We start from the raw sequence: 25,075 nt of genomic DNA on the forward strand, positions 1-25,075 counted from the left end.
GCTATCTCAGTAATAAGCATGAGTCTCATAAACCTAACAATTGAGACAAACATGAGAATCATTAGGCATGCTGAAAGTCGCAATTCTTTAGCCTCAATTAGGTGCTCACTGGACTTAATAAGCTGGTCAACCATGAGGAAGAGAAAAAAATTAAAGAACATAATATGGCATAGTGAAAATATTACATTAAAGACTGTGTCTAAACTAAGAAATGAGACAGACAGCAATACAATAATAGTGGGGGACTTCAATACTCCACTAACAGCACTAGACAGGTCATCAAGACAGAAAGTCAACAAAAGAACAATGGATTTAAACTATACCTTGGAAAAAATGGGCTTAACAGATACATACAGAACATTCCATCCAACAACCACAGAATACACATTCTATTCAACAGTGCAGGGAACTTTCTCCAGGGTAGACTATGACGAGCCATAGAATGAGTCTCAATAAATTAAGAAAATTGAAATTGTATCAAGCAGTCTCTCAGACCAGAGTGGAATAAAACCGGAAATCAACTCTAAAAAGGAATCTTCAAAACTATGCAAATACATGGAAATTAAATAACTGGCTCCTGAATGAGCATTGGGTCAAAAATGATATCAAGATGAAAATTAAAAAATTCTTCGAACCAAACGACAATAATGACATCACCTATCAAAACCTCTGGGATACAGCAAAGGCAGCGTTAAGGGAAATAACCAAGATCAGAGCAGAACTAAATGAAATTGAAACAAGCAAACAAAAAACAATACAAAAGATAAATGAAACAAGAGCGGTTCTTTGAAAAGATAAATAAAATTGATAGACCATTAGCAAGATTAACCAAGAAAAGAAGAGAGAAAATCCAAATAACCTCATTAAGAAATGAAATGGCAGATATTACAACTGACACCACAGAAATACAAAAGATCATTCAAGGCTACTATGAACACCTTTATGCACATAAACTAGAAAACCTAGCAGAGATGGATAAATTCCTGGAAAAATACAACCCTCGTAGCCTAAATCAGGAAGAATTAAGATACCCTGAACAGACCAATAACAAGTAGCGAGATTGAAACGGTAATTTAAAAATTACCAACAAAAAAAGTCCAGGACCAGATGTATTCACAGCAGAATTCTACCAGAATTGGTACTCAAAGGATTGGTAGCATTACTTTTGACACTATCCCACAAGATAGAGAAAGAGGGAACCCTCCCTAATTCATTCTGGGAAGCCAGCATCACCCTAATACCAAAACCAGCAAAGGACATAATCAAAAAAGAAAACTACAGACCAATACCCCTCATGAACACAGACACTAAAATCCTTAACAAAATACTAGCTAACCAAACTCAACAACATATCAAAAAGATAATCCACCATGATCAAATGGGTTTCATACCAGGGATGCAGGGATAGTTTAACACACACGAGTCAATAAATGTGATACACCACATAAACAGAATTTGAAACAGAAATCACATGATCATCTCAATAGATGCAGAAAAAGCATTGGACAATATCCAGGATTGCTTTATGATTAAAACTCCCAGCAAAATTGGCATACAAAGGACATACCTTAATGTAATAAAAGCCACCTATGACAAACCCACAGCCAACATAATACTGAATGGGGAAAAGTTGAAAGCTGTCCCTCTGAGAACTGGAACAAGACAAGGATGCCCACTCTCACCACTCCTCTTCAACATAGTACTGGAAGTCCTTGCCAAAACAATCAGACAAGAGAAAGAAATAAAGATTATCCAAAACTGGTAAAGAGGGAGTCAAACCATCATTGTTTGCTGATGATATGATCATTTACTTCAAAAACCCTAAGGACTCCTCCAGAAATCTCCTAGAACCAATAAAGGAATTCAGCAAAGTTTCCAGATACAAGATTAATGTACACAAATCAGTAGCTCTTCCATACATCAACAGCGACCAGTGGAGAATCAAATCAAGAACTCAACCCCTTTTAAAATAGCCGCAAAAAAAAATAAAGCACTTAGGAATATACCTAACAAAGGAGGCAAAAGACCTCTACAAGGAAAACTACAAAACACTGCTGAAAGAAATCATAGACGACACAAACAAATGGAAACACATCCCATGCTCATGGATGGGAAGAATCAACATTGTGAAAATGACCATACTGCCAAAAGCAATCTACAAATTTAATGCAATCTGCATTAAAATACCACCATCATTCTTCACAGAATTAGAAAAAACAATCCTAAAGTTCAAATGGAACCAAAAAAGAGCCCAGATAGCTAAAGCAAGACTAAGCAAAAATAATAACTCTGAGGACATCACTGATATGGTTCAGCTCTGTGTCCCCACCCAAATCTCATCTTGAATTGTACTCCCATAATTCCCATGTACTGTGGGAGGGGTCTGGTGGGAGATAATTGAATCATGTGGGCAGTTTCCCCCATACTGTTCTTGTGGTAGTGAATGTCTCATGAGATCTAATGGTTTACCAGGGGTTTCCGCTTTTGTGTCTTCCTCCTTCTCTTTTTGCCTGTCGCCATCCATGTAAAACGGGACTTTCTCCTCCTTGCCTTCTGCCATGATTGTGAGGCTTCCCCAGCCACCTGGAACTATAAGTCCAATTAAACCTCTTTCTTTTGTAAATTGCCCAGTCTCAGGTACGTCTTTATCAGTAGTGTGAAAACAGACTACTACAATCACACTATCTGATTCCAAACTGTACTATGCTGTTCCTCACCAAAACAGCATAGTACTGGTATAAAAATAGGCATATATACCAATGGAACAGAATAGAGAACCCAGAAATATACCCAAATACTTATAGCCAATTGATCTTTGGCAAAGCAAACAAAACATGAAGTGGGGAAAGGACACCCTTTTCAACAAATGGTGCTGGGATAATTGGCTAGCCACATGTAGGAGAATGAAACTGGATCCTCATCTCTCACTTTATACAAAAATCAACTCAAGATGGACTAAGGACTTAAATCTAAGACGAGAAACTATAAAAATTCTAGAAGATAACATTGGAAAAACCCTTCTAGACACTGGCTTAGGCAAGGACTTCATGACCAAGAACCCAAAACCAAATGCAATAAATACAAAGATAAATAGTTGGGACTTAATTAAACTAAAGAGCTTTTGCATGGCAGAAAGAATAGTTAGCAGAGTAAACAGACAACCCACAGATTGGGAGAAAATCTTCACAATCTATACAACTGACAAAGGACTAATATCAGAATCTACAATGAAATCAAACAAATCAGTAAGAAAAAAACAAACAATCTCATGAAAAAGTGGGCTAAGGACATGAATAGACAGTTCTCAAAAGAAGAGATACAGATGGCCAATAGACATATGGAAAAATGCTCAGCATCACTAATGATCAGGGAAATGCAAATCGAAACCACAATGCAATACCACCTTACTTCTGCAAAAATGGCAATAAAAAAATTTTTTTAAATCCAGTAGATATTGGCATGGATGCAACGAAGAGCGAACACTTCTACACTGCTGGTGGGATATAAACTAGTACAGCCACTATGGAAAACAGTGTGGTGATTCCTTAAAGAACTAAAAGTAGAACTACCATTTGATCCACCAATTCCACTACTGGGTATCTACCCAGAGGAAAAGTCATTACTCGAAAAAGATACTTGCACATGCATGTTTATAGCAGCACAATTCACAATTGCAAAATCATGGAACCAACCCAAATGCCCATCAGTCAACAAGTGGATAAAGAAACTGTGATATCTATCTATCTATCTATCTATCTATCTATCTATCTATCTATCTATCTATCTATCTATCTATCTATCTATCTACCTATCTATGATGGAATACTACTCAGCCATAAAAAGGAATGTATTAATGGCATGTGCAGCGACCTGGATGAAACTGGAGACTAGTATTCTAAGTGAAGTAACTCAGGGATGGAAAACCAAACATGGTTTGTTCTCACTGATATGTGGGAGCTAAGCTATCAGGAAAAAAAGCCTAAGAATAATACAATGGACTTTGGGGACTTGGGAGGAAGGGTGGGAGGGGGGCAAGGGATAAAAGACTACAAATAGGGTGCAGTGTATACTGCTGGGGTGATGGGTGCACCAAAATCTCACAAATCACCACTAAAGAAATTACTCATGTAACCAAATGCCACTTGTATCGCAATACTCAATGGAAAAATAATTTTTAAAAAAGACTGTGTCTAAGATGCAAAGTATAATTAGTGGTTTTGTAATATGTTTTAGGTCTTTGGGAACACAGCTGCCATTATGATAGGTACATCTATTATTATATTTGAACATAATTCAATTAACAAATACTCTAAGGAATGTATTGGGTCTCAAAGTGGAGGAAATACAGGACTTCATTTAATCTTACAAAACTTCTGAGAAAGGTGTAACAATTCCCATTTACGAATTGGAAAACAGACCCAGAAATTTAAGTAATTTGTTGAAGTATGCACAGTAAATGGTGGAGACAAGATTAAAACCCAGATCTTTTTGGTTCAAAAGCTCTTAATTCGGCCCTATGTTCCTGAGCAACTCATTTCCATGATCCATATCTCAAAGCCTCAGCCTTCCGCCCACTGCTGAGGAACCCTCTGGTTCTATGGTTTCTAACATTTTCTGGATTTCCTCAGTGATTTACAAGCTACCGTGCAACAACTAGAGAAGAATCTTCTTTCTGATTTGTTCTGTCTGAAAATATCAGCCTGGAGGCTTAAACACTGTAATAAAAAGGTCTGAGGTAGTTACGTAAATAAGATACATGTGAATAATTATAGAAAGCTTTGTTTGAAAAAGATGAGTAATTTACCCTTAAGTTTGGGGAAGAAATGCCCAGGAAGTTTGAAAAAGAAAGGATATGAAAAATTTTAAGTGAGCTAATTCAGGCTTTTCCTCTCTGCTTCATTTTCTCGGGCAGACACATTGGAAAATAAGTGCATTCCAAAGCAGAGAAGTTACCATTAAACTGGTCCATTGTGGACAGGTGACAAAGCTCAGCCTTCTCTCTCAACACCCCACAGAACAATTCTAACTCATGGGTGCAGATGATTCAGACTAAATTCTTTATAATGTGGGTTTGTAAGGCCAGAAAAGAAGGACTATATTTCCACTCATGAGGATACAGAGCAAGGAAAAAGCAAACAATATCAAAAGTGCTTCTCCTTGTGCCTTCAGTAAATACCCAATAGATATTTTGGACTTGTTGGCTAATTAAAAAGCATTTTGATAGGCTCTTGTCATTAAACAAATACTAATTATAGCTCCTTCTGTACTCTGGGCAATACACAAAACCAGAAATGATCATCTCAGTTCATGAGATGCCAGATGAGCCCTGTGCAGAGTGAGAAAGTTGTCCTCTGTGATTTCTACCCTCTGATCGGCAAACCTCTGGAAGAGATTTTTTTTTCACAAATCCTCTATTTTATGTCCTGTACTAATGTATTCATTCTCGAGTCTCCTTCCTCCCAAAACATATATTTTACAATCCTTATAATGTTCAGACATACTGGGTAATGCCTTGACAAATCTTTGTAGTTAGCAAAATATTGGAAACCACCTACACGATTGAGAAACACAGAGGTAATTCTATCAGAACAGGGGTTGGCAACTGTGGGCCCACAGCCTGTTGCCTGTCTTTGTAAATAAACTTTTACTGGAACATAGCCATGTTGGCTCATTTATGTATTGTCTATGGCTGCTTTCTTTCTTTTTTTGTCGCCCACGCTCCAGTGCAGTGGTGCTATCTCACTTCACTGCAACCTCCACCTCCCAGGCTCAAGTGATCCTCCCTCCTCAGCCTCCCAAGTAGTTGGGACCACAGGTGCACACCACCATGCCTGGCTAATCTTTTGTATTTTTTGTAGAGATGGGGTTTCGCCATGTTGCCCAGGCTGGTCTTGAACTCCAGCATGGCTGCTTTCTTAATTGCCACAAAGACTACATTTTAGGCCTGCAAAGGCTAAAATATTTGCTCTCTGGTCCTTTATAGAAACTGCCAAACCTTGTCATTTAAAATGTATTAACATTTCAAATAACATAGCAAAATACTTCTTTTAGAATAAGCTTTAAAAATTGTAAGGTATCATGTTTTATGTATAGTATAATCACAATTACGTAAAACAAATGAAAGTGGGTCTAGAGAACAGACCAGAAATGTTCAGCATTTGGACTAGTGTGGCAGAATTATGGGTGATTTCCCTTCCACCCAACCTGTGTTTTGCAATTTTTAAAAATGACCTTATGTTTCTAATAGAAGAAACTAGACCTCACTTTAAAAGCTCTTTGAGTTCACATCTCCATCTGGTATACAGTGGGCATGACTAAATGCAGTGGTGTCTCCCCCTTGGCCCCTCCCCACAAGTGTGCTGAGGCGGGAGCAGGAAGTCCTGGTAAGTACCTTATGCTCATCCCGAAGGTGGCTGTCCAGTTCCTCCGTGTGCTTGGTCTCATAGTAGCAGAGCTGGCATTTGTAAGGTTTCAGTTCATTGTGCTTTTCTATATGTTGCTGGAGGCTCTCATCACTGGAGCAGGTGAAGGTACACTTATCACAGCGGAAAACTACTCCCTGCAAGTATTTGGACAGTTTGGACCGGCAAACTTCAATGGGGACAACACGCTCTTCTGTGGAAACAAATTGAATGGAAAAATGGGAATTTTTACTGATGGCAAAACAGAAGTTCTTTCTTTGGAATACAAGAAGAAACTCACCCAATCTTGCTGCTCCTCGTGGATCTGGTTCCTTGAACTGACACACATGCACCCTGCCCCTCCCCTAACCCCCAAACAACATATTCCTCAGGAATGAGTGGGTGTTTTTAAGACCAAAAGCTCTTTGTGTACTTAATACCCAGAATGACCTATAAATAGAGGTGGGGCGGGCTAGTAGGTGCTTGCTAATTCCTGAATGGAGGTGATTAAGGCAAGGGGGAGGAATAGAAGTAGCTGCAATTTTTACCAACATTAATGATTACTGACAACAACCATTAGCATGCCTTCCTTCCTCAGCAAGTGCAACTGAGGCTGGACTTACAGATGTCTTTAATGGGGAAAGAAACTGACATTCACCAGGCACCTATGTTTTGGTACCTTTCTATCAGCAACTTTATGAGGCTGGAGTTACTCTCATTTTTACAAATAAGTACAAATGGGCAACAGAGTCTTTAAGTAACTCTCCAAAGGTCACAGACATTGCAGTTGGCAAAGCAGAGATGTGAAACCAGGTCTGCTTAACTGTAAATCTATTATTTCTCACTATTTCTAATTCCATTCTCATTTCCCCTTCTAAGGTATTCTCAAAGAGACTCTTCCCTCCTTTTGAAACTAAGGGGATTTCTCATCTAATATCAAGTCTGAAAGCAAACCTGTACACTTTCATTCACTAAAACTCCAACTATGAAGAGCTCACAAATGAAATGACTGCAGGCAACAATCGGGGGAGGTGGGGTTGCGCAGGAGACAGGGAGGATTTGTGTCTTTTTAGACAGTCTGTAATCTGATTGTCAGAGGGAAAAAATAAAAGAGAGAGAGGATTTGGGTGCTTTTCCCGTTAACATACCAAATGCTGTAGGGCTGGAAATGCGTGTGCTTGTTTATTTTGCACTCTCTCACCCTTGTGTTTAACTGCTCAAATTAAATTTCACACCAGTCTGCCCAGAGTATCAGCGCACACGCCAGATATCCATAACTGGGATAAAATTAAAATCTGTGCTATTTATGCAAGAATCAAATATAGAATGTGTTTTCATGCTGTGTCTGGATTTCAGAAGACTCAGAAAGTTTACAAATGGACGCACACAACATATACTTATATTATTTAGAAACGGCAATGTATTATTAAGTCAAGAAAGCATGATTTATTCCCAGAGTCACTGAATAGCAACGTTTCCAGGGCATCGGTACGTTGTACACCGATGCGACTCACTCTTTAGAGTCCTCCCTTTGTTGCTGGCCAGTGTGCAGGCCCTAGGGAATTTTCCCCACCCAATGTCATGCCTTAGTCTCAACCGCAACACTCTGATTGTAGGGCAGTCACTGCCTTGGGAGTCCTTGAAGGCAGCGATTAATCGGCCAGCAAAATGCTGGGCAGAGGAAGCGTGGAAGGTGGTATCTGCAACATACTCCCTGGAGCTCTAATGCATGTTATTTTCCCTATACAAAGAATCAGTTGCTTATTTAGAAATATAAATATTTTTAAACCCAAGTATAGCAGACAGCTAAGAAACACATGATTATAATGTAATCCACACATTTTTTTAGAATAGCAACTGTTTAAGTCCTCTAACCATTCAGTTGTATGGTTTGGTGTAAACGGAGAAAAAAAAATGCTTTGGCATAAACTAGTAAATCTTAAGGAGCTCATGCTAGGATATTCTATTCTTGTAACTCAAGGTTTCTAAAAAGTAGCATTATTGAAATTTTGGGACAGGATAATTCCTTGTTGTGGGGGGCCAGCCTGTGCATTGCAGGATGTTTAGCAATAACTGTGGCCTCTACCCACTAGGTGTCAAAAGCACCCCCTTCTCTCCAGCTGTGACAACCAAAAATGCCTGCAGACTAACACACTCTGGGGAGGCAAATTGACCTCAGTTGAGAATCACTGCTCTAAGCAAACTGCCAGGCATTAACTGCAACTACGCTGGGTAAGGCACCCATGGACAGAACCCATGAACAAGCCAGTGTCAACAGCAAGAGATGGGGCATGCAGGCTGAACCACGGGGAACTGCCCCCCATGCTGGGGATATGCCTTTAGACCTTAGGAGTTCATGGGAAGTGTTGACATGAACTTCACTGGCATCTTCCTTGGGACTGCATCCCCCTTGCTCTCTCTACATTTTTGTTCCTCATTTATATGTTATCATCTCTACTGTTTCTACTTTCATTCTTTGGCTTTGCCCTGTCCTGCCTGCCTTGGTTCCGTTGACCTCTGCGTTGAAGAAGAACAGCCCGGTATCATTTTTCATATAATGATGTCCCACACGCCTCAAAGACAGTCATTCAGTGACTCTCCAGTCTTCACTTCTCCACAATTAATAATCAGTTCTTTCAAACATTTTTATGAGCCTCCTTTTCAATTCCTCTACCACTTAGGTTGGTTTTCTTTGCAGTTTCCAATTTCACTATGTGTGTCTAAGTGAATTTTACACAAAGTCATGAACAGTCAGAATAATACCCTGAAGTTCAAGTAATTATTCATGTGAACACCACTGCAGACTATTAAGTGCTTGCTATGGTTCAAGCACCGTTAGGTGTTCTACCCTTGACATAACTTTTTGTTCTCATAACACCCTGCAAAGTCAGTTCTATTTTCTTCAGTTTGTTGATGTGGAAACCGAGAACTGATCAATTAAGCTACTTCCTCAAAGTCACACCTCTGGTTCAGCACAAAGCTGTGACCTGGGAACACAGGTCTTCTGATCTCTGCCAGGGCCCTCCTCTTGCACCCCTGATAAGAACTCTCCAGTCTGTATGTGTGTGCTTATAAGCCTTTCATTCATAATATTTAAAAAATGCAAAAGCTACAGATTTCTAAGGTAACCCTTTATATCTGAATGTCTTTCAAGCACCTTCTACATTTGAGGAAAGGGTCAAATCCCTGCTGAACTTATATCTGAAATCTAGAACTTCCCATTTCCAAACTAAGACAATGCCAGTCTACCAATCTCTTAATTATGTGAGTTTTTACTGAGATATTAATTTTAGAAAAAAGTTAGCTTTTTCCCCTTTCTAAAAACATGGTTAACATGACCAAGATAAAAATAAAAAAAGACAGACTTTAAAAGGTGGGCAAATGACTGACAGTGTTTTCTGAATGAGGTCATTCATTCTTGAGGCAAATGAAAGACATAAAAGTTAAAAACTGGAATGGTTCCAGGTATAGACTGGGCTCTGCCTTGGTTACAGAAGCTCAGTGCTCAGGGCTTTTTCTATGGGGGCAGTGACAACTGTGGGTCTTTTTGACTTCACACCTCTCAAAATTACCTTGGGTGAAAACTCAAGGCCTGAATCACACTCATTGTGACTCAGCTTCTAGCACTGGCTGCAAAAATATTATGACTTCACCAGTTCAACTACAAGATGGATTGTGTCTCTCATCTCCTCCTACTCAAAAGATGCTTGGTGCTGCAGCAGGACATAAAACCGAAGAGGTTGGGCCCGAGAGTAATGTCACATTGAAGCACATGTGTACTAAGGTGCAACAAGAGCTGAGAATAGCATGCTTTCAAGCCTCCATGGAGGTCAGTGGAAAATTCTGCACAGCTGCAATACAGAGGGTTCACTTCTGCTCAAATTGGCGAGAAACCACACCACTGCAGAGCCCAGATTCAGCTAGCAAAAATCCTTCCTGAAAGGCACACCACAACATAGGTGGGTTTCCTTCCCAGAACATGCCAAGTCTACATGAAGCAATGAGATTGGAAGTTCTTCACTCCACCAAAACTTTGCGTGCAAACTGCCACTCTAGAGGACTGAGTCCCTCTTTGCACCAAAGCAAAGAAGTGACAAAGTCTGAGTATTAGAGAAAGCTATGAAGAAAATAACATTATTTTTATATAAATCATCCCAAAACATAGCCATAAATAGACAAACATAAACACAAGCAAAACAGTTCCTGGTAGGAAGTATGAGGTTTTGATGTTAGCCAGGCTGCCATCCTCAAGTTAGAAGGAACTGGAAATGGCACCTCTAATTCTATCAGGCAAAGATATTTGGAGAAGTTGAAAGGAAACATGTAATTTCACCGAATAAAATTAAAGATTGGCAATCTCACTGTAGACTTTATTCTCAAGAAAAATGACACTGATCAGATAAATTAGGGGAGATTATTTCCGTTCCCAAGGCTCCCACTTGCAAAGTTCAGTTAAATGCAGCATTTGTCTATGTATTGGGAAACAGAAACTTTAAGTTAATATGCCAATTAAAGACCCATAGCAGTGATTACATGGTTCCAAAATTACAATGTAAATATTTGGCAAAACTGTGTTTCATCCCTAAAATCTGTGGCCAGTTTTTAAGGCTCACTATGGATGTGCAAGATACATATACATGGGCAAAGCTAAGCATGAAACATTGTGCTTCCAATGGTGATCAACTCAATAGGAATACCCTCATAAAACTATTTATTCACCTGTTTTTTAGTCTCTCTTCTCATTCAAGTTCAAATTCCTTCAGTGCAGAAACCTTGCCTGACTCTTCATGGCTGTATCTCTACAGCTTAAAACAATGCTAGAGCTTTCTCCTCCAGCTGCCCAAGATGCCAAAAGAAAAAAAGGCCAAGGGGAAGAAGATGGCCTTGGCTCCTGCTGTCATGAAAAAGTAGGAGGCCAAGAGGGTGGTGAATCCCCTGTTCGAGAAAAGGCTTAAGAATGTTGGCATAAGACAGGACCTCCAGCCCCAAAGGGACCTTAGTCCCTTTGTCAAATATTCTCACTACTTCTGGCTATAGTAGTAAAGGGCTACCCTATAAGCAGCTCAGAATGACTCCTGTGATTAACCAGTTCACCCATGACTTGGACCCCTAACAGCTACTCAACTGCTTAAACTGGCTAGAGACAAAGCAAGAGAAGAAGATTGTTGGCCTGCATTGAGAAGAAAGCTGCCAGCAAAGGGAATGTCCCCACGAAGAGGCCACCTGTCCTTCCAGCAGGAGTTAATACTCTTACCACCTCAGTAGAGAACAAGAAAGCTCAGCCGATGGTGACTGCACATGATGTGGATTCCATGGAGCTGGCTGTCTTCCTGCTTGCCCTGAGTCCTAAGAAGGGAGTCCCCTATTGTATTATCAAGGAGATGGCCAAATTGGGGTGTCTAGTCCACAGGGAGATCTGCACTACTGTTGCCTTCACACACATTAACTTGGAAGACAAAGGCGCTTTGGCTAAGCTGGTAGAAGCCATCAGGACCAATTACAATGGCAGATATGATGAGATCCCACATCACTGAGGAGGCAAGGTCCTTGGTCCAAAATCTGTGGCTTGTGTTGCCAAGCTGTAAAAGGCAGAAGCTAAAAAACTTGCCACTAAACTGGGTTAAATGTACACTGTTCAGTTTTCTGTACATAAAAATAATAAAAAGTCTCCTTCAAAAAACCAAAAACAAAATAAGGCTGGCATATAGTGGGTGTTCAATAAATATTTGTTGCATGAATGAAAACCTACCAAAAGTCCTACCACTGACTTCATCCTTGAAAGAGAAGTTCAGGGCTTAATTTTTCCCTAGTTAAACTCATCAAATCATGGTCAATCTCACCAAATGTTGATCTGACCTAAGTTCACAGTTCCTGAATGAGATGGGTCTACCAATCCTTTGCTTCAACCTTTGCTAAATTAGTATTCAATAAGTGTCTCATCAGTAACCTGATCAGAATTTGTCCTGGCTTCCCATCTGTCTACTGACTAAAGTTCCAACTTCTATATTAGTATCCAGGCGCTTCATACTTTGGCCAGAACATACTTCTCTGGTATGCTTCCTATTCTCTTCAGGACCCCGGAAATGTCTAATAACATTCTGCAAACATGTCTTGCTTCCACTGACCTCGGTGGTTTATTAAATTGTCTCTTCCCTCGTGTAGTGGGTTGAAGAGTGTCCCCCATAAACTTAAGTCTACCTGGAACCCCAGACTTTATTGGGACATAGGTTCTTTGCAGATGGCAATCAGTTAAGGCCACACTAGATTAGGGTGTGCCCTAAACCCAATGACTAGTGTTCTTATAAGAAGAAAAGAGGGCACAAAGAGATACACATAGAGAAAAAGCCCATATGAAGATGGAGACAAACATGAGAGTGATGCAACTATAAGCCAAGTAGCGTCAAGGAACGCTGGGAGCCGTCAGAAGCTAGGAAGAGGCAAATAAGGATCCTTCTCTTGTGCCTTCAAAGGAAACACAGCTCTGTCAACACCTTGATTTCAGAGTTCTAGCTTCCAGAACTGTGAGAGAATACATTTCTATTGTTTTAATCTACACAGTTGGTGGTCACTTGTTACAATAATCCTTGCAAACTAATATGCCCTGCCTTAAGTCTTCTCTGCCTGTTGAAATGTTATCATGGCTCAGTTTGAAAGCCACCCCTCTCTACTACAAACAGAAATAAACCTAGATACCCATCACTCACTGTCTTGTCTATACTACGCACATGCTCATCTCTGAGGAGAGTGGGTACTGGGTCTTATGTTCCCCATTTTGCCCAAAGAACCAAGCATAGTGTGGCATGTAACAAGCAAATAATGAATGTTTGCTGAACACATGAGTAAACATCATACTCTCTTTTGCTGTGGCCAACATAAATCCCTGATTAGTTCATATTCAGATTTCCCATGAGCGAAGTAGATTCTCTCTCTACTTAAATATATCAATTTATACAGACAAAAAGCAATGGAAACTCTTATTTCTGCCAGCAGTAGTTCTGTCTCTGGGCCAGTTCAGAAGTTGGTTTTCTTGCTTTTCATCACACATACTTTAATTAACTAAGACCTCAGAAAGATCTTGTACTGTGGACCTGAGAGACCAAGGATGTCATGGATAGAGCAGGAAGAGGACAGATGCAGAAGGAGCCACATCTTGTTACTTTGAGATCAGCCCCAACTCAAAATTGCAAGGCAGACATGCAGCTCTGTCTCTCGACTTGTCAAGGTCAGCTTCCTACTGAGCTGCCATTTTGAGTAGAGATGGACACCAAAGCCAGGCCGGGACACAGATGGTATACATGGCTGTCCTGAGGCACTCTGCTGCCTGTGGATCCGTGGACTTCCCCTCTGACCTCCTCTGATAATTCTATCTTTGAACCCAGCCACCACAGCTACTAGAACACTCAACAGGGTGACACTACCTCTCTCAGGGTGAGAGAGTGACGCCAGGTGGGTAAAGGCAAGAGCTGTGGGTCAGACAAGCCTGGGTTTAAATCCCAGCTGGATTACTTACTAGACATTTCATGTTTGTCAAGTTGTTAGCCTTTCTGAATCCATTTATTTCCTCATCATGGGGGATAACAGTCATCCACCACATAGGATTTTGTGAGAATTCTATAAAATGACATACTGTAAAGCACTTAGCACAGTACCTGCTAGGCAAGCAACCGGCAACAGTAACCATTGTTGTTATTATTGTTAATGTTGTTATTATTACTATTAATCCTCAAATGCTCATGTTCATTTCAGATGGATGTTTTCTGACCTTGATAAGGACTCTGAAAATGATCCTTACAAGTAAACAGAAGAGACCACAAATAACCAGTGACAGGTAATGTGATGAGACATGGGATCAAAGGACTGCGACTGACTGCTTACCAGTTGGGTGACTTTGAGTGAGTGATTCCAGCTCTCATGCGCCCTGCAAAACTTACTATTGTATTTATGATGGGCACAATATGCACTACGTCACACACTGTGCCCTTCAGGAAAACCTGCTAGACAAATTCCTCTAGGTTTCAGTGTCTAGGATTCCTGAAAATTTCCTGAATGACAGTTCAAAAAAGTCTAACAAGCAGTTGAAATCTGGTTGCTTCTGTGGTTTTCTTTTCTACCATGGTAGGCAAGGAATCTCAGGGCGAAATCTGCAGCCCACTGTGAACAAGGGCATGGCACCTCATGGTATCCACTGGGTATCCAAACTCTCAGCTAGCTTTTTCATACTTAGAGGTGAACTTTCCACTAGTTTCTTCTTATTTTGCATTTACCCCAATTTCCTCATTTGTTTTTAAACCTATAGTTCGGCACACACATCTTTAAGATATCTTAAAACCTTTGTGAAATGAAGTAGATGGCAAATAAGTACATTAAATTATTTTAAAAATAGTTTGTCTCACTCTCAAGTTTCACAGGCATACAACGGGAATAGAGTAATAGTATCCTTCACAATGTTGCTGGAAGATGAAGTGACTGTGCGTGTAAGCGGCACTTTGTTGAGGGTAGAATGCTATGGGAGTATTTGTGGTCGTAGTGTTTAATCTCTCTTTGCTTCCCCCTTTCTTGTGTTCTCAGCTCAGGGAGGGAAAGTCATTGAGCTTGTTAGGCATCAAAGCTCTGTTCCTGCCAGGCAGCAATATGGGAAAAGAAAGGAACCAACCACAGAAAGTGAAGACTCGCCGTGTCTGCTCGGCAGCAGCCCTGCTGATGGCCCCTTACCAAGCTGTGATAGGGCACAGAGCCACTGCAACACATGGGCTGGGGGACCGGAAGCCAGGTGACTGAGGCGGAACACCAGGCGGGACCACTCGGGCCAAGAATTCCTGCCTAAATGTTCCTATGATGCTTCTCCCAGCTTGCAGGTGGACATCCTAGCCAGCAACGATCTCATGTCTCATTAGAGTGCAAGGGGGAGGAGGGAAATCTGTGCATGTTAAGTGTCCAGCCTTCCATTGAGTTTGCATGAACATGGGTGAGAATGTCACAAATGTATTGGCCAAAGGCAATGGCTCAGGGGCAATGTGAGGTGTGTTGCCAATGGCCCCCAAATACTCAGCATTTCAGAGTGAGTGACATCCCAGCAAGACAACAGATGACACTCATTGCTTTTGAGGCATATGTGACAAATATTGAAAGGCTTTCTAAGGTCAGAGGCGAAGGAATGAAGATAGGAGGGAAGAGGATGAAAAGAAGGGATGGAGAGAAAGAATGAAGTAGATGGAAAGATCAGTAGAAACACCAATCAAGACTGGCAATGAGTACTCCAGTAATCTTTTTCTATCCACCTGTAGCTTGAATCTTTTCAGGACGAAACAGGTTCTACATATTTTTCCTTCCAATGCAGAGGAAGCCTGTTGTTTAACAATGTTTTAATTGGCCAAGGGTAAATGCAACTCAAAGAAAGACCGAAGTGGACTTAAAAGAAGTATCACTGTTTATCAGCAGGAACCAACATTTATGGAACAGTCATTATGCATCCATTATGAAAAACCACTGGACACTTTACCCATTATCTCATAGGTACAATCATCTCTTTTAATGGATGGAGAGGTTAAACACAGTAGGCTTTAAAACCAGAATTTAAATCCAAAGCCCATGGATTTTCTAATTATTATTAGATTATATAATAGAGACTATTATTAGAATGTATAATATATATTATTTTAAAGAATTCTCTCTCCCTCCAACCATTTCAAGGGAAGTTCCATGTTCTGCTTTGGAAATCATTTTGGTCTTCTTGAAAGAATCTCTCACAGCCATAGAGCTCTCCACATTTCACATTTGCTTTCACCCACCCATTTTGTTTCTTGTTCATTCCTTCTATGCAGTCTACGCAAGGCTGTGGGTGGCAGAATTGTCAGAATGTACAAATCCCCCATGCTGGGAAGCCCTACGGAAGTGTTCACTGCAGAATCCATCACCTTTGCCTCCCTCCAGGTGGAGGAAATACTCCCAGCAGGAAGGTGTTTTTGCCCTTTTGGCTGTCACTGTGGTTATCACTGTGGTTTCTTGCCTGAAGATAAGGTGAGGAACAAGGCACAGGTGCTACTGCCACTCTGAGAGAGCATCCCTAGAAGGCCATCTCTGCTGCCTGCCCCCCGCTACATCCAAGAAAACCAAGTTAGAAAGGTTACCTCGGTGCAGCACGATGTGGTCAATCATGTTGCGCTTGTATTTGGTGTGATAGAGGCAGAGAGGACAGCGAAGATCTTTGGGGCCCTCCTCGGGAACCGCTGAGTGCCCAGCTTCCACGTGCATAGTAAAAGCAGATCTAGGAGAGAGTTTGGGAGGAGAGGTGATGCGTGTAACCAGGGATCATTGCATTTTCACATTTCCTGCTGGCAAACCCGTTATATATGTCCAAGTGCGGCTCTCCTGCTTGCGGGGCTAAAAAAAAAATCTGTTAATCATGTTTGTTGACCACCCAGAAACCTGGTCACTCAACCGAATCTGAACACTGTCAAATGGTAGTAACTTCTTTCTGGAAACTGTGCCCTGGGCTGGGTTCAGAGCTTAGTTTGAAAAGAAACAAATTCCCCAAACACCTTATTCTTAAAAATTGTCTATTAAGAGTATGAAAACAAAATCCCACAAAAGGAACTATTTTTCATCATGCTTGGGAGGAGAGAGACTATTTTAAAGCTAGGTTGACTTAGAAACTGCCTGTATAATTCTTCACAGGTAAGGGGGGTAGGACAAGTTGTCCAGGAAGTCAATCATCATGATTGATGATTAGGTAAACTAAGTGGTGTTGTACCAGCTTAAAGGTGGAATGGTACTGCTGCCTCTTCCTCCATCCTTTTCAAATCTTCAAAATTTGCAAAGCCTTAAATGTCTCATTAAAATCGATAAAGCCAAGACTTTAATGGGCAGGGACCCTTTCTTGTGAACCCAAGTGTTGCTCTCTGGAGAAAGTGTCTGCCTGTCTGTCGGCCCTTGCCCTCTGGGGTCCTCTAGCCTTCTCTCAGCACCAAATCACAAATGTATTTATCTGAAAAGTAACTGGAGCAAATTAATAGAGATAGAACACACGTTCCATCAAATCCCAGCTACTATGATGCTGGTGGGAAAGAGACTTCTTCTTCTTCCAATTCTTCTTTTTCTTTGGACATGAAGCCTAATTTCCACAGCCTCTCGGTGTGAAGCATGTATTGAAGTAGTCTAAGGCTCAGATCCTGATTACAATAGGAACAGAAAATAATAGCTTTTTATCTATGATATCTAATGTCATATTATTATAATAGCTTTCTATCTATGATGTTATTACACTTATTAGTGTTTGCTTTGTGCCAGGCACTATTCTAAGTACTTCAAGATACACTGGTTCATTTATTGCTCACAAGAGCCCTATGATGTAGGTACTATTATTATCTTTATTTTATAGGTAACAAAATAGGGACACAGAGAGTGTCTTAGTGACTTGTCCAGAATCACCCAGGTAGTCAGGCTCCACACTCTACACCTGTAACCACTACCCTAAACGCTATCTCACAGGATGAGATTCAAATGCAGAAGCTTAGATTACATCATAGGAAGCATTCCATTCTTAATAATTGAGTCCATCAATTCTGTCATCCACAGGGGCAAGGGTGACTATGGATTCTCTTTTTCTAGACTGGAGCAATCTCTCTAAGATTGCTCAAGTGTAGTGTTGGAAGTGCCAGGGTCTTGATTCTCTATGTGTCTTTCAATACTACGATCTTAAGAATTAAAGAATTTTCTATCAGGGGAGCAGGGAAGACACTACTGCAGGATGTTTTCTCTTGACTTTGACTTTGCTTCCAAGAACATACTTTTTTTTCCAAAGCTAAAAAAAGGAGAGGAGACAGTTCTCTGAAGGGAAACACCACTCCACGCATGGGAGGAAATCATTTGCTTCAATCTTACACTACTTGAGAGCCCATTTGCTCCAATTTTAAAACTCATTTGTTCTGATATAGCTCTTCATCCCTTCCCAAATCCCAAAGCAGTCTTCTGAAACTACCCTCCTTCCATGAAGCCTGGACCCAACCCCTACATCATCACATGGGCAGGGCCTCCCATAAGCTCCAAGTAGAAAAGTGTAAGGGAAGCCTGCAGTGAGGGGTGGAGCAGTGGCGGCCGCCTTGTTTTCCATAGCTGTTCATTACGTCACTTACTTAAAGCCTGTGTAAAAGGAGCAGTCTTTGCACTTGAAAAGCTTCTTCCCACCATGCTTGTCCCGGTAATGACGCCTGATGCTCTGGATGTAGCCGGAGGAGAATTCACAGAATTCGCAGTGAAGCACGGCTTCAGTTTTCTGCTCAGTGCCAGCAGCAGCCCCAGAAAGAGGCACAGGGCTAACACGGCTGTTGTTCCTTGCCAGGGCAGCTGACTGATAGTGGTTCAACTGCTGCTGAACATCTGGGGGCTCTGAATATGATGAGTCTGTGAAGAGACGGGAAAAATGACACGGGGGCACAGAGAACACAGTAGGGGATCGATGCTTGAAAACCCCTGACATCAGGTTTCTTTTTACCCTCCAGCTTTACTAAGGTATAATTGACAAACGGAAATTGTTTATACTTAAGGTGTACAAGATGATGATTTGATATATGTATCTATTGTGAAATGATGACCACAATCAATTTAATGAACGTATCCATCACCTCACAGTTACCATTTGTAATGTGCAGGGAACACACCTAAGACCTACTCCCCCAGCAAATTTCAAGTACACCACACAAATTTCAAGTATTATAAATTATAGTCACTATGCTGCACATTGGATCCCCAGAACTTACTAATTTTATAACGGAATGTTTGCATCTTTTGACCAATGTTAGTTTTGAGAGTTCTTTTTTTTTTTTTTTTTTTTAAGAGGGATGATTATGATTCCATCTTTTATCTTCATTTACATTCTACAACACAGATTTGGGGAATGCATGCCGGGAGGAACTATCACCTCTTTTAATCTGACTTTGAGGGCTCATGGCATTTAAAAATAAAATTTTGAGGTTAAAGGTTTCAAAGTGTAGGAAGAAAGTAAACCGTTTTTTTGTTTTTGTTTTTGTTTTTGTTTTTTTTAAAGGAAATCGCAGCATGGCAACAGGTTGCCACAGAATACCCTTCCCTGTAGGTGAGAAAATAAACCTGCATAATGTACACGTCTACACGAGAAAGGAAAGGACATGATGCAACATCTCCTCCTTTGCAGCCCAGATTTATTCAAGCAACCAAATTAAGAAAAAAATCAGTCTTTAACAGAAATGCTCAAGCACAAGGCACTCACACAAATATAAAAATGTTTTATGCCTTCACACTCAAGTGATTTAAATTTTAAAATATAAAAATCCAATAGCGTTCTCCTGGAATGGATGTTTAAAGCTTAGTCAGCATTAAGATGGAGATTTATTCATAAATCCCATTAAAATGAAATTCCAAACAAGTTTCCCTGAAAGGTATTTTAAAGTTTGCGATTCTGAGGAAAATGTCGGAAATGACAGGCACAAATCTTAACCCCGAGAAGCTTCAATGGCATGTGGTGGAGAAATCTGATCTAGGAGGGAGGAGGGGAAATCTCAGCGTTTCTTCTTTGAATTAAAAAAAAGAGAGAGAAAAAAAAGTAAAAATAAATAAATAAAGGGGTTGGGGGAGAGGAAAAGTAAAAGGTCTTGAACCTTTTCCCAACATGCTGCTTTCAATGTGGAGGTTAGAAATTCAAAAACATTGTCCTATATAACCTACAGCTGCCTATGAATGACACAAATGAAGTCCATGAATACCACACAGATGAATTTCAGTGTAACTTTCCTTGAAAAGAAAACAAAGGGCTCTTTTCTTAAGCCTTTCAAAAAGCAGGGGGGAAAGGGGATAGAAACTGTACAAGCCTCCTCCTGATTTGATGGACACTTAATTTTCCAAAGCATAATTCCCTAAGGCAGGACATGGAGGAATTCTCTAAAACCCATATTTGATGAAACCAGCACCATCCATCCCGTCAGCCTCTTCGAACAGGAAAACAAAAGCAGAGCAGCCTCCCTGATTGCTGGGCCACCGCCTGTCTGCAAAACACTCAAATATCTTTCCCTTCTTGTTCTCCTCCCCGCCTCCTCAATTCATATTCCTCAAGATTGAGAAAAACCCCTTTGGAAATTGTAAACAAACCTGCCACACACACAAAAATAAAACAAAAGGAAACCTGAACAATGTCTTCAAGCCTCCATAGGTTCATTACCAGGTGTAAATGGAAGACAAAGGAAGAAAGGAATGACAACTGAATTCATTTTACCCAGTTCTTTTATCTCCTTTTTCTTTATTCCTCTACCCTAGCTGATGAACCCACTCTGGATCACAATAATGCAATTGTCAACTTTTCATTCTTCTCATTCAATAGCAGGTTTGTTTACCATTTCATGGATTGTTTGAGATGTTTTCTATTTAAGCCCTCAAGTCTAGTTTCTGCTTGAAACACACGCACAATGAAGCACAAAACACACTCCACCTCTCCTGTTATCACAGGCTTGAGCTGTAAGTTGAGCACTGCCAGCCAGGATCCCCAGATAGCTTCTGTCCTCTTGGTAATGTTGGTCCTAGTTTGCACTCTTAGCTCTGCAGAATAGAAATTCTATAACCAGCAAGGCCAAAGCCAGGTCCTGCTGGCCTGTGATCTGTCTACCATCCACAATCCACCCAGAGACCAAAACAAATCTCCCAAGTGATGGTCTAGGTCTTAAAGGAGTCACAGTCCCCTCCATAACAAGGCACATCCCTGGATCTCCCAGATTAGTATGGATGCTGGTAGTCATCTCACATACCAGGTACCTGACATCTCCAGTCCCTTTCTAGCAAAACTATAAAGAAATGAACGGCTCCTAGCCAGATGATAAGCCAGATGAATGCACTCCCAGACCTCCCATCCACCCCCAACTCAACACATGCACTGATCTGTCAGGCAGATCCCCTCCAAGGACCCCAATCTCTTTTAGTTAACACATTTTTATCTTGTCTCTAGGGCCTATTGCATATTATTTCATCCATCTCAAAAAACAAATTCTATATTTTAACTCTGGTATTTATACAGTATGGAAAACCTGAAGAAATAAAAATGCAAGAAGTCACGGGAAAAGCATTCCAAGAAACAGAGGCTCATTGCCCTTCTCAAATGGCAGTGCAAAAGGAACAGCTAATGCGTCCATGTCATAAAATTTTTTTTTCCTCCTGGTTAAAATCAGATGGACAGGTTTATTGACAAAAACAAGCAAATCCCATCATTTAGGACACATTTGTAATAATGCCCAGGTTACAACTTTTTGGATTTTCTTAGGGCTTTACTTTCCTTTCTGCTGCCAACATTCTCAATTTCGCTCTCGCTCACGTGGAATTTGTGAATAATGTAGGATTTTAGCACTTTGGGCACTAAAGTGATAAAGACATGAGTGTGTATCATTCCACCGATCTTTAAAAAGCCCACTTGCTAAGCTACATAAAATTCCTGTTTGTTCATGAAGCATGGCCTGAAGAGCAGGAAGGAGGTCGTTCTGTGCCCAGGTTAGAAAGGCAAACAGATTGTTAGCTGCGAAGGGCATGTCACATAAGTTAAAAATCATCATTAAGACTATTTTCTTTCATTTTGAGCTTAAGGAAAGAAAGGTTAAAAATATCCTTGTGTTGGGAGAGTCAGACTTCTGGTCATGGGGAAATACAGCAGCTGAATCACATGGATGTGAATTCAGTGGGAAGTTCTGCACCCAACTGCGGCTCACACAAGTTAGATCTTTAACACCTGTATGGCCAGTGGTATCTACAATGGAACCAACAGCAAAGACTAAGGTGGTCCACCTTTAAAAGCAGGTCATGGCTTAGCATCACCATACATTCCCAACCAACCAACCAACCAACCAACCAACCCTGACACATACAGTCTGAGAAAAGAGTTTTATTCTCTGACTTGTGACTTTAATTATATGCGAAGTTTTAGAAATGAAATTATAATGTATAATTGTAGTTATAAAATAAATTTAATTAAGTTATATGGAGTTCTCCAGTTTGTAAGCTATCATAAGAAATGAATTAAAATCAGGATCAAATTAGAATTTTAGCAATGATGGTCACAGTGCCTATAGGATTTAGAATTTATTCAGAAGCCAGCAATTAATTCTCACAACTATGGTGTGCGGTCTAATTGGGTTTACATCTCAATTTTACCAGTGAGGTAGCTGAAGCTGAGGATGACGGGTCACATAGACACGAAGAAGCAGAGGTAGGATTTGAACAAAGACCTGTCTGATTATAAAGTCTGAATCTTGTGTCTTAGGCATCTGTTCTCAATGGTGACCTCTAGGGTTCTGTGATACAAATCAGAGGAGCCAAAAAGAGCATGAACGTTGCTTCAGCAATAAACACATAGTAGAGAGGAAAGAGAGAAAGTGATAGAAAGGTTGAAATAGTTAAGAAAATAACATTAGAACAGATGCAAATGATAATAGAATAGATAGAAAATAACACTAAAATGAATAGGGAAGAAAACACTAACATTTTGAAGCATTATGAAAAAAAATAAAGCAAGATTCAAAAAGAGAAAGAATATCCGAAATTTCAAAATGCTTATATAAACAAAGTAAGGGACCACACAGGAGACATTTCTAGAAGCATGTTGTGAAGATAAGCCCTGCAAATACCCAGAACTGGAAACCTATCTGTCTAAATGTCATGCTTTAGTTAGATGCTTGATAAATTGTCCTCAAATAATAACACTCTAACATTCCTCAAGTGGGGTTTGGCTGGGAAAAGAAAGATACACAAATGCAAATGAGAGATGGGTGCTTTTTCGTGGCTCTTGAACAGCTCAGGATTTCAAACCAGGTAAGGGCTGAATTCTAAATGGGATGTCCTAACCCTCTCATTTTTCATGTTCCTGGAGAAATTGGACTTTTTTTTTTTTTGCTAATTCCAGCTCTCTAGAATAACAGTTTGAGTTGTTTTGATTTTTTTCCTTTTTTTCTCCAAAACTTAGAGAAAAAAATGAAACAATCACAAGAAATTTGACTTTATAAAGGCAAACGACAAATAAATGGACCATAAGCCTGAGAGAATGAGACTTTCTTGAGTATTCACAGTTCCAATTCCACAACATTTAGTTAACATTGTGCTAGTGCCAGGTCATGTGCTGGCTCTGGGGATCCAAAGTCAAAGAAGACATGAGAGATGCCTTCTAGAAACTCATATTTATTAGGGGAGACAGTTGAGCAGTTGACTTATGAAAATACAGGCCTCTCCATGTCTAGTAAACTTACCCCACTGATTGAAGGAATAAAAGAGGCAAAGAGAACAAATGAACAGTAACAGGAGAGTTCAGCTATTGTAAGTTTAAGGAAGACACAAGGAAGAATAAGAGTCAATTGGGCAGCAAATTGTAGGAGCCACAGAGGACAGCCCCCTTGCATGCTCTAAGTGATACAAAGAGGAAGCTATACCAGAGGATCAATTCTCAATTTTCTGCAGCCCTGCATAGAGAATATGAGTGAAGGTGAAAGGGAACAGAAGTACCTTAGTGCCAGCAACTACATTTAATTATATTTGAGCTAGATTTTTGTGCAGACTTGGAAGACAGGCTTGTTGGTCAGTGTGAATCAAGTACCAAGAAAAAATAAAAGACAAGGAATTTTAGGCAAGCAAATTTTAGAGGTGGCCAAGGGGCAAATGATTCAATTACACCCATTCATTCAGCAAATATTTACTGAGCATTTAAGTAAATAGGAGACCCTGTTCTGGGACAGTAAGACTTGAGCCTTGACCTCAAGCAACTCACTTTCTCAGACAAAGATGTAAATAATTGATCGTGATACAATGCAAACAAAATGTTTTAATAGAGGCATTTATAAACAGGCAGGGGAAGGAAGGAAAAATCAGCAGCACTTTGTGCCTCACAGAATGTGGGAGTGAGAGAGATGGAGAGGGGATGTCAAGAGAACTATGAGTGTCCATTAATAAATATAACTAGTATTAATTAGTGTGCTAATTAATGAAATCAACACTAGACACGCAGCTACCTAAATGTTCAACTCACTACACCTCCACCTTAAGTCGTACATTTTGGAGAAACTAAACAGAAATTCAACTACATTATTATCACAATGAAAAAAAATGACTTAATTTCCCTAGGGTAAAGAAATGATGAGTCTGAACAGAAAAACATGTACATCAGAGGGTGGGGTAGGTTGTGTAAGGGACAATTTAAAATCGCCAAGTTCTAAAATAGCATAGGAAGTTTAAAATAATACATGGATTGTAATTTTCTTCTGAAAAGCAGACTATTTAGCAACTAATGGTTGGTAGCATGGGCCATTAGAAACAGAATATTATCTGTGGATAACTTAAGATATTGTAAATGCCCAAAGTGAGGAGGTTGAGGGAGAACCCAAATAAGCTAGACGTACAGAACATTATTTCTAGTGAAGAAAATGTGAGAAAGGTACAAAAACAAAGGTAAGAGGGTAGCTAAAAATGTACTTTATTTAATAGCCAGGAAACTTTTGGGATGCCATGCAACTTCTATTATACAACTGCTAATAAACTTAGGCAAAGGACAAAAATAGTTTCAGTATTTTCATGTATGCGACAGTGATCCAGGAATCTGTAGTGACCAGAAACAGAATTCTGCAATGGGAAACCTAATGAGCTTTGTGATCATCTGAGTCTTCATCTAAAGCTGAAAGACTGTT

The 25,075-nt window shown here is 40.2% G+C and overlaps 1 protein-coding gene across 8 annotated transcripts in view; it reads right to left on the reverse strand.

Moving 5' to 3' along the window:
• The window catches only part of ZNF462 (zinc finger protein 462), a 153,603-nt gene that overhangs the window by 22,875 nt on the left and 105,653 nt on the right, over nucleotides 1-25,075 (reverse strand). For all 8 annotated transcript variants that reach the window (XM_008963287.5, XM_034967931.3, XM_034967930.3 and 5 more), the window contains 3 exons: nucleotides 18,533-18,800; nucleotides 16,529-16,665; nucleotides 6,392-6,615 (listed from right to left, as the gene is read on the reverse strand). In XM_008963287.5, the coding sequence (XP_008961535.1) occupies nucleotides 6,392-6,615; nucleotides 16,529-16,665; nucleotides 18,533-18,800 (629 nt within the window). The remainder of the gene's footprint in view (nucleotides 1-6,391; nucleotides 6,616-16,528; nucleotides 16,666-18,532; nucleotides 18,801-25,075) is intronic.

The sequence above is a fragment of the Pan paniscus genome, chromosome 11 (assembly GCF_029289425.2).
Source record: "Pan paniscus chromosome 11, NHGRI_mPanPan1-v2.0_pri, whole genome shotgun sequence".
Classification (NCBI taxonomy): domain Eukaryota; kingdom Metazoa; phylum Chordata; class Mammalia; order Primates; family Hominidae; genus Pan; species Pan paniscus.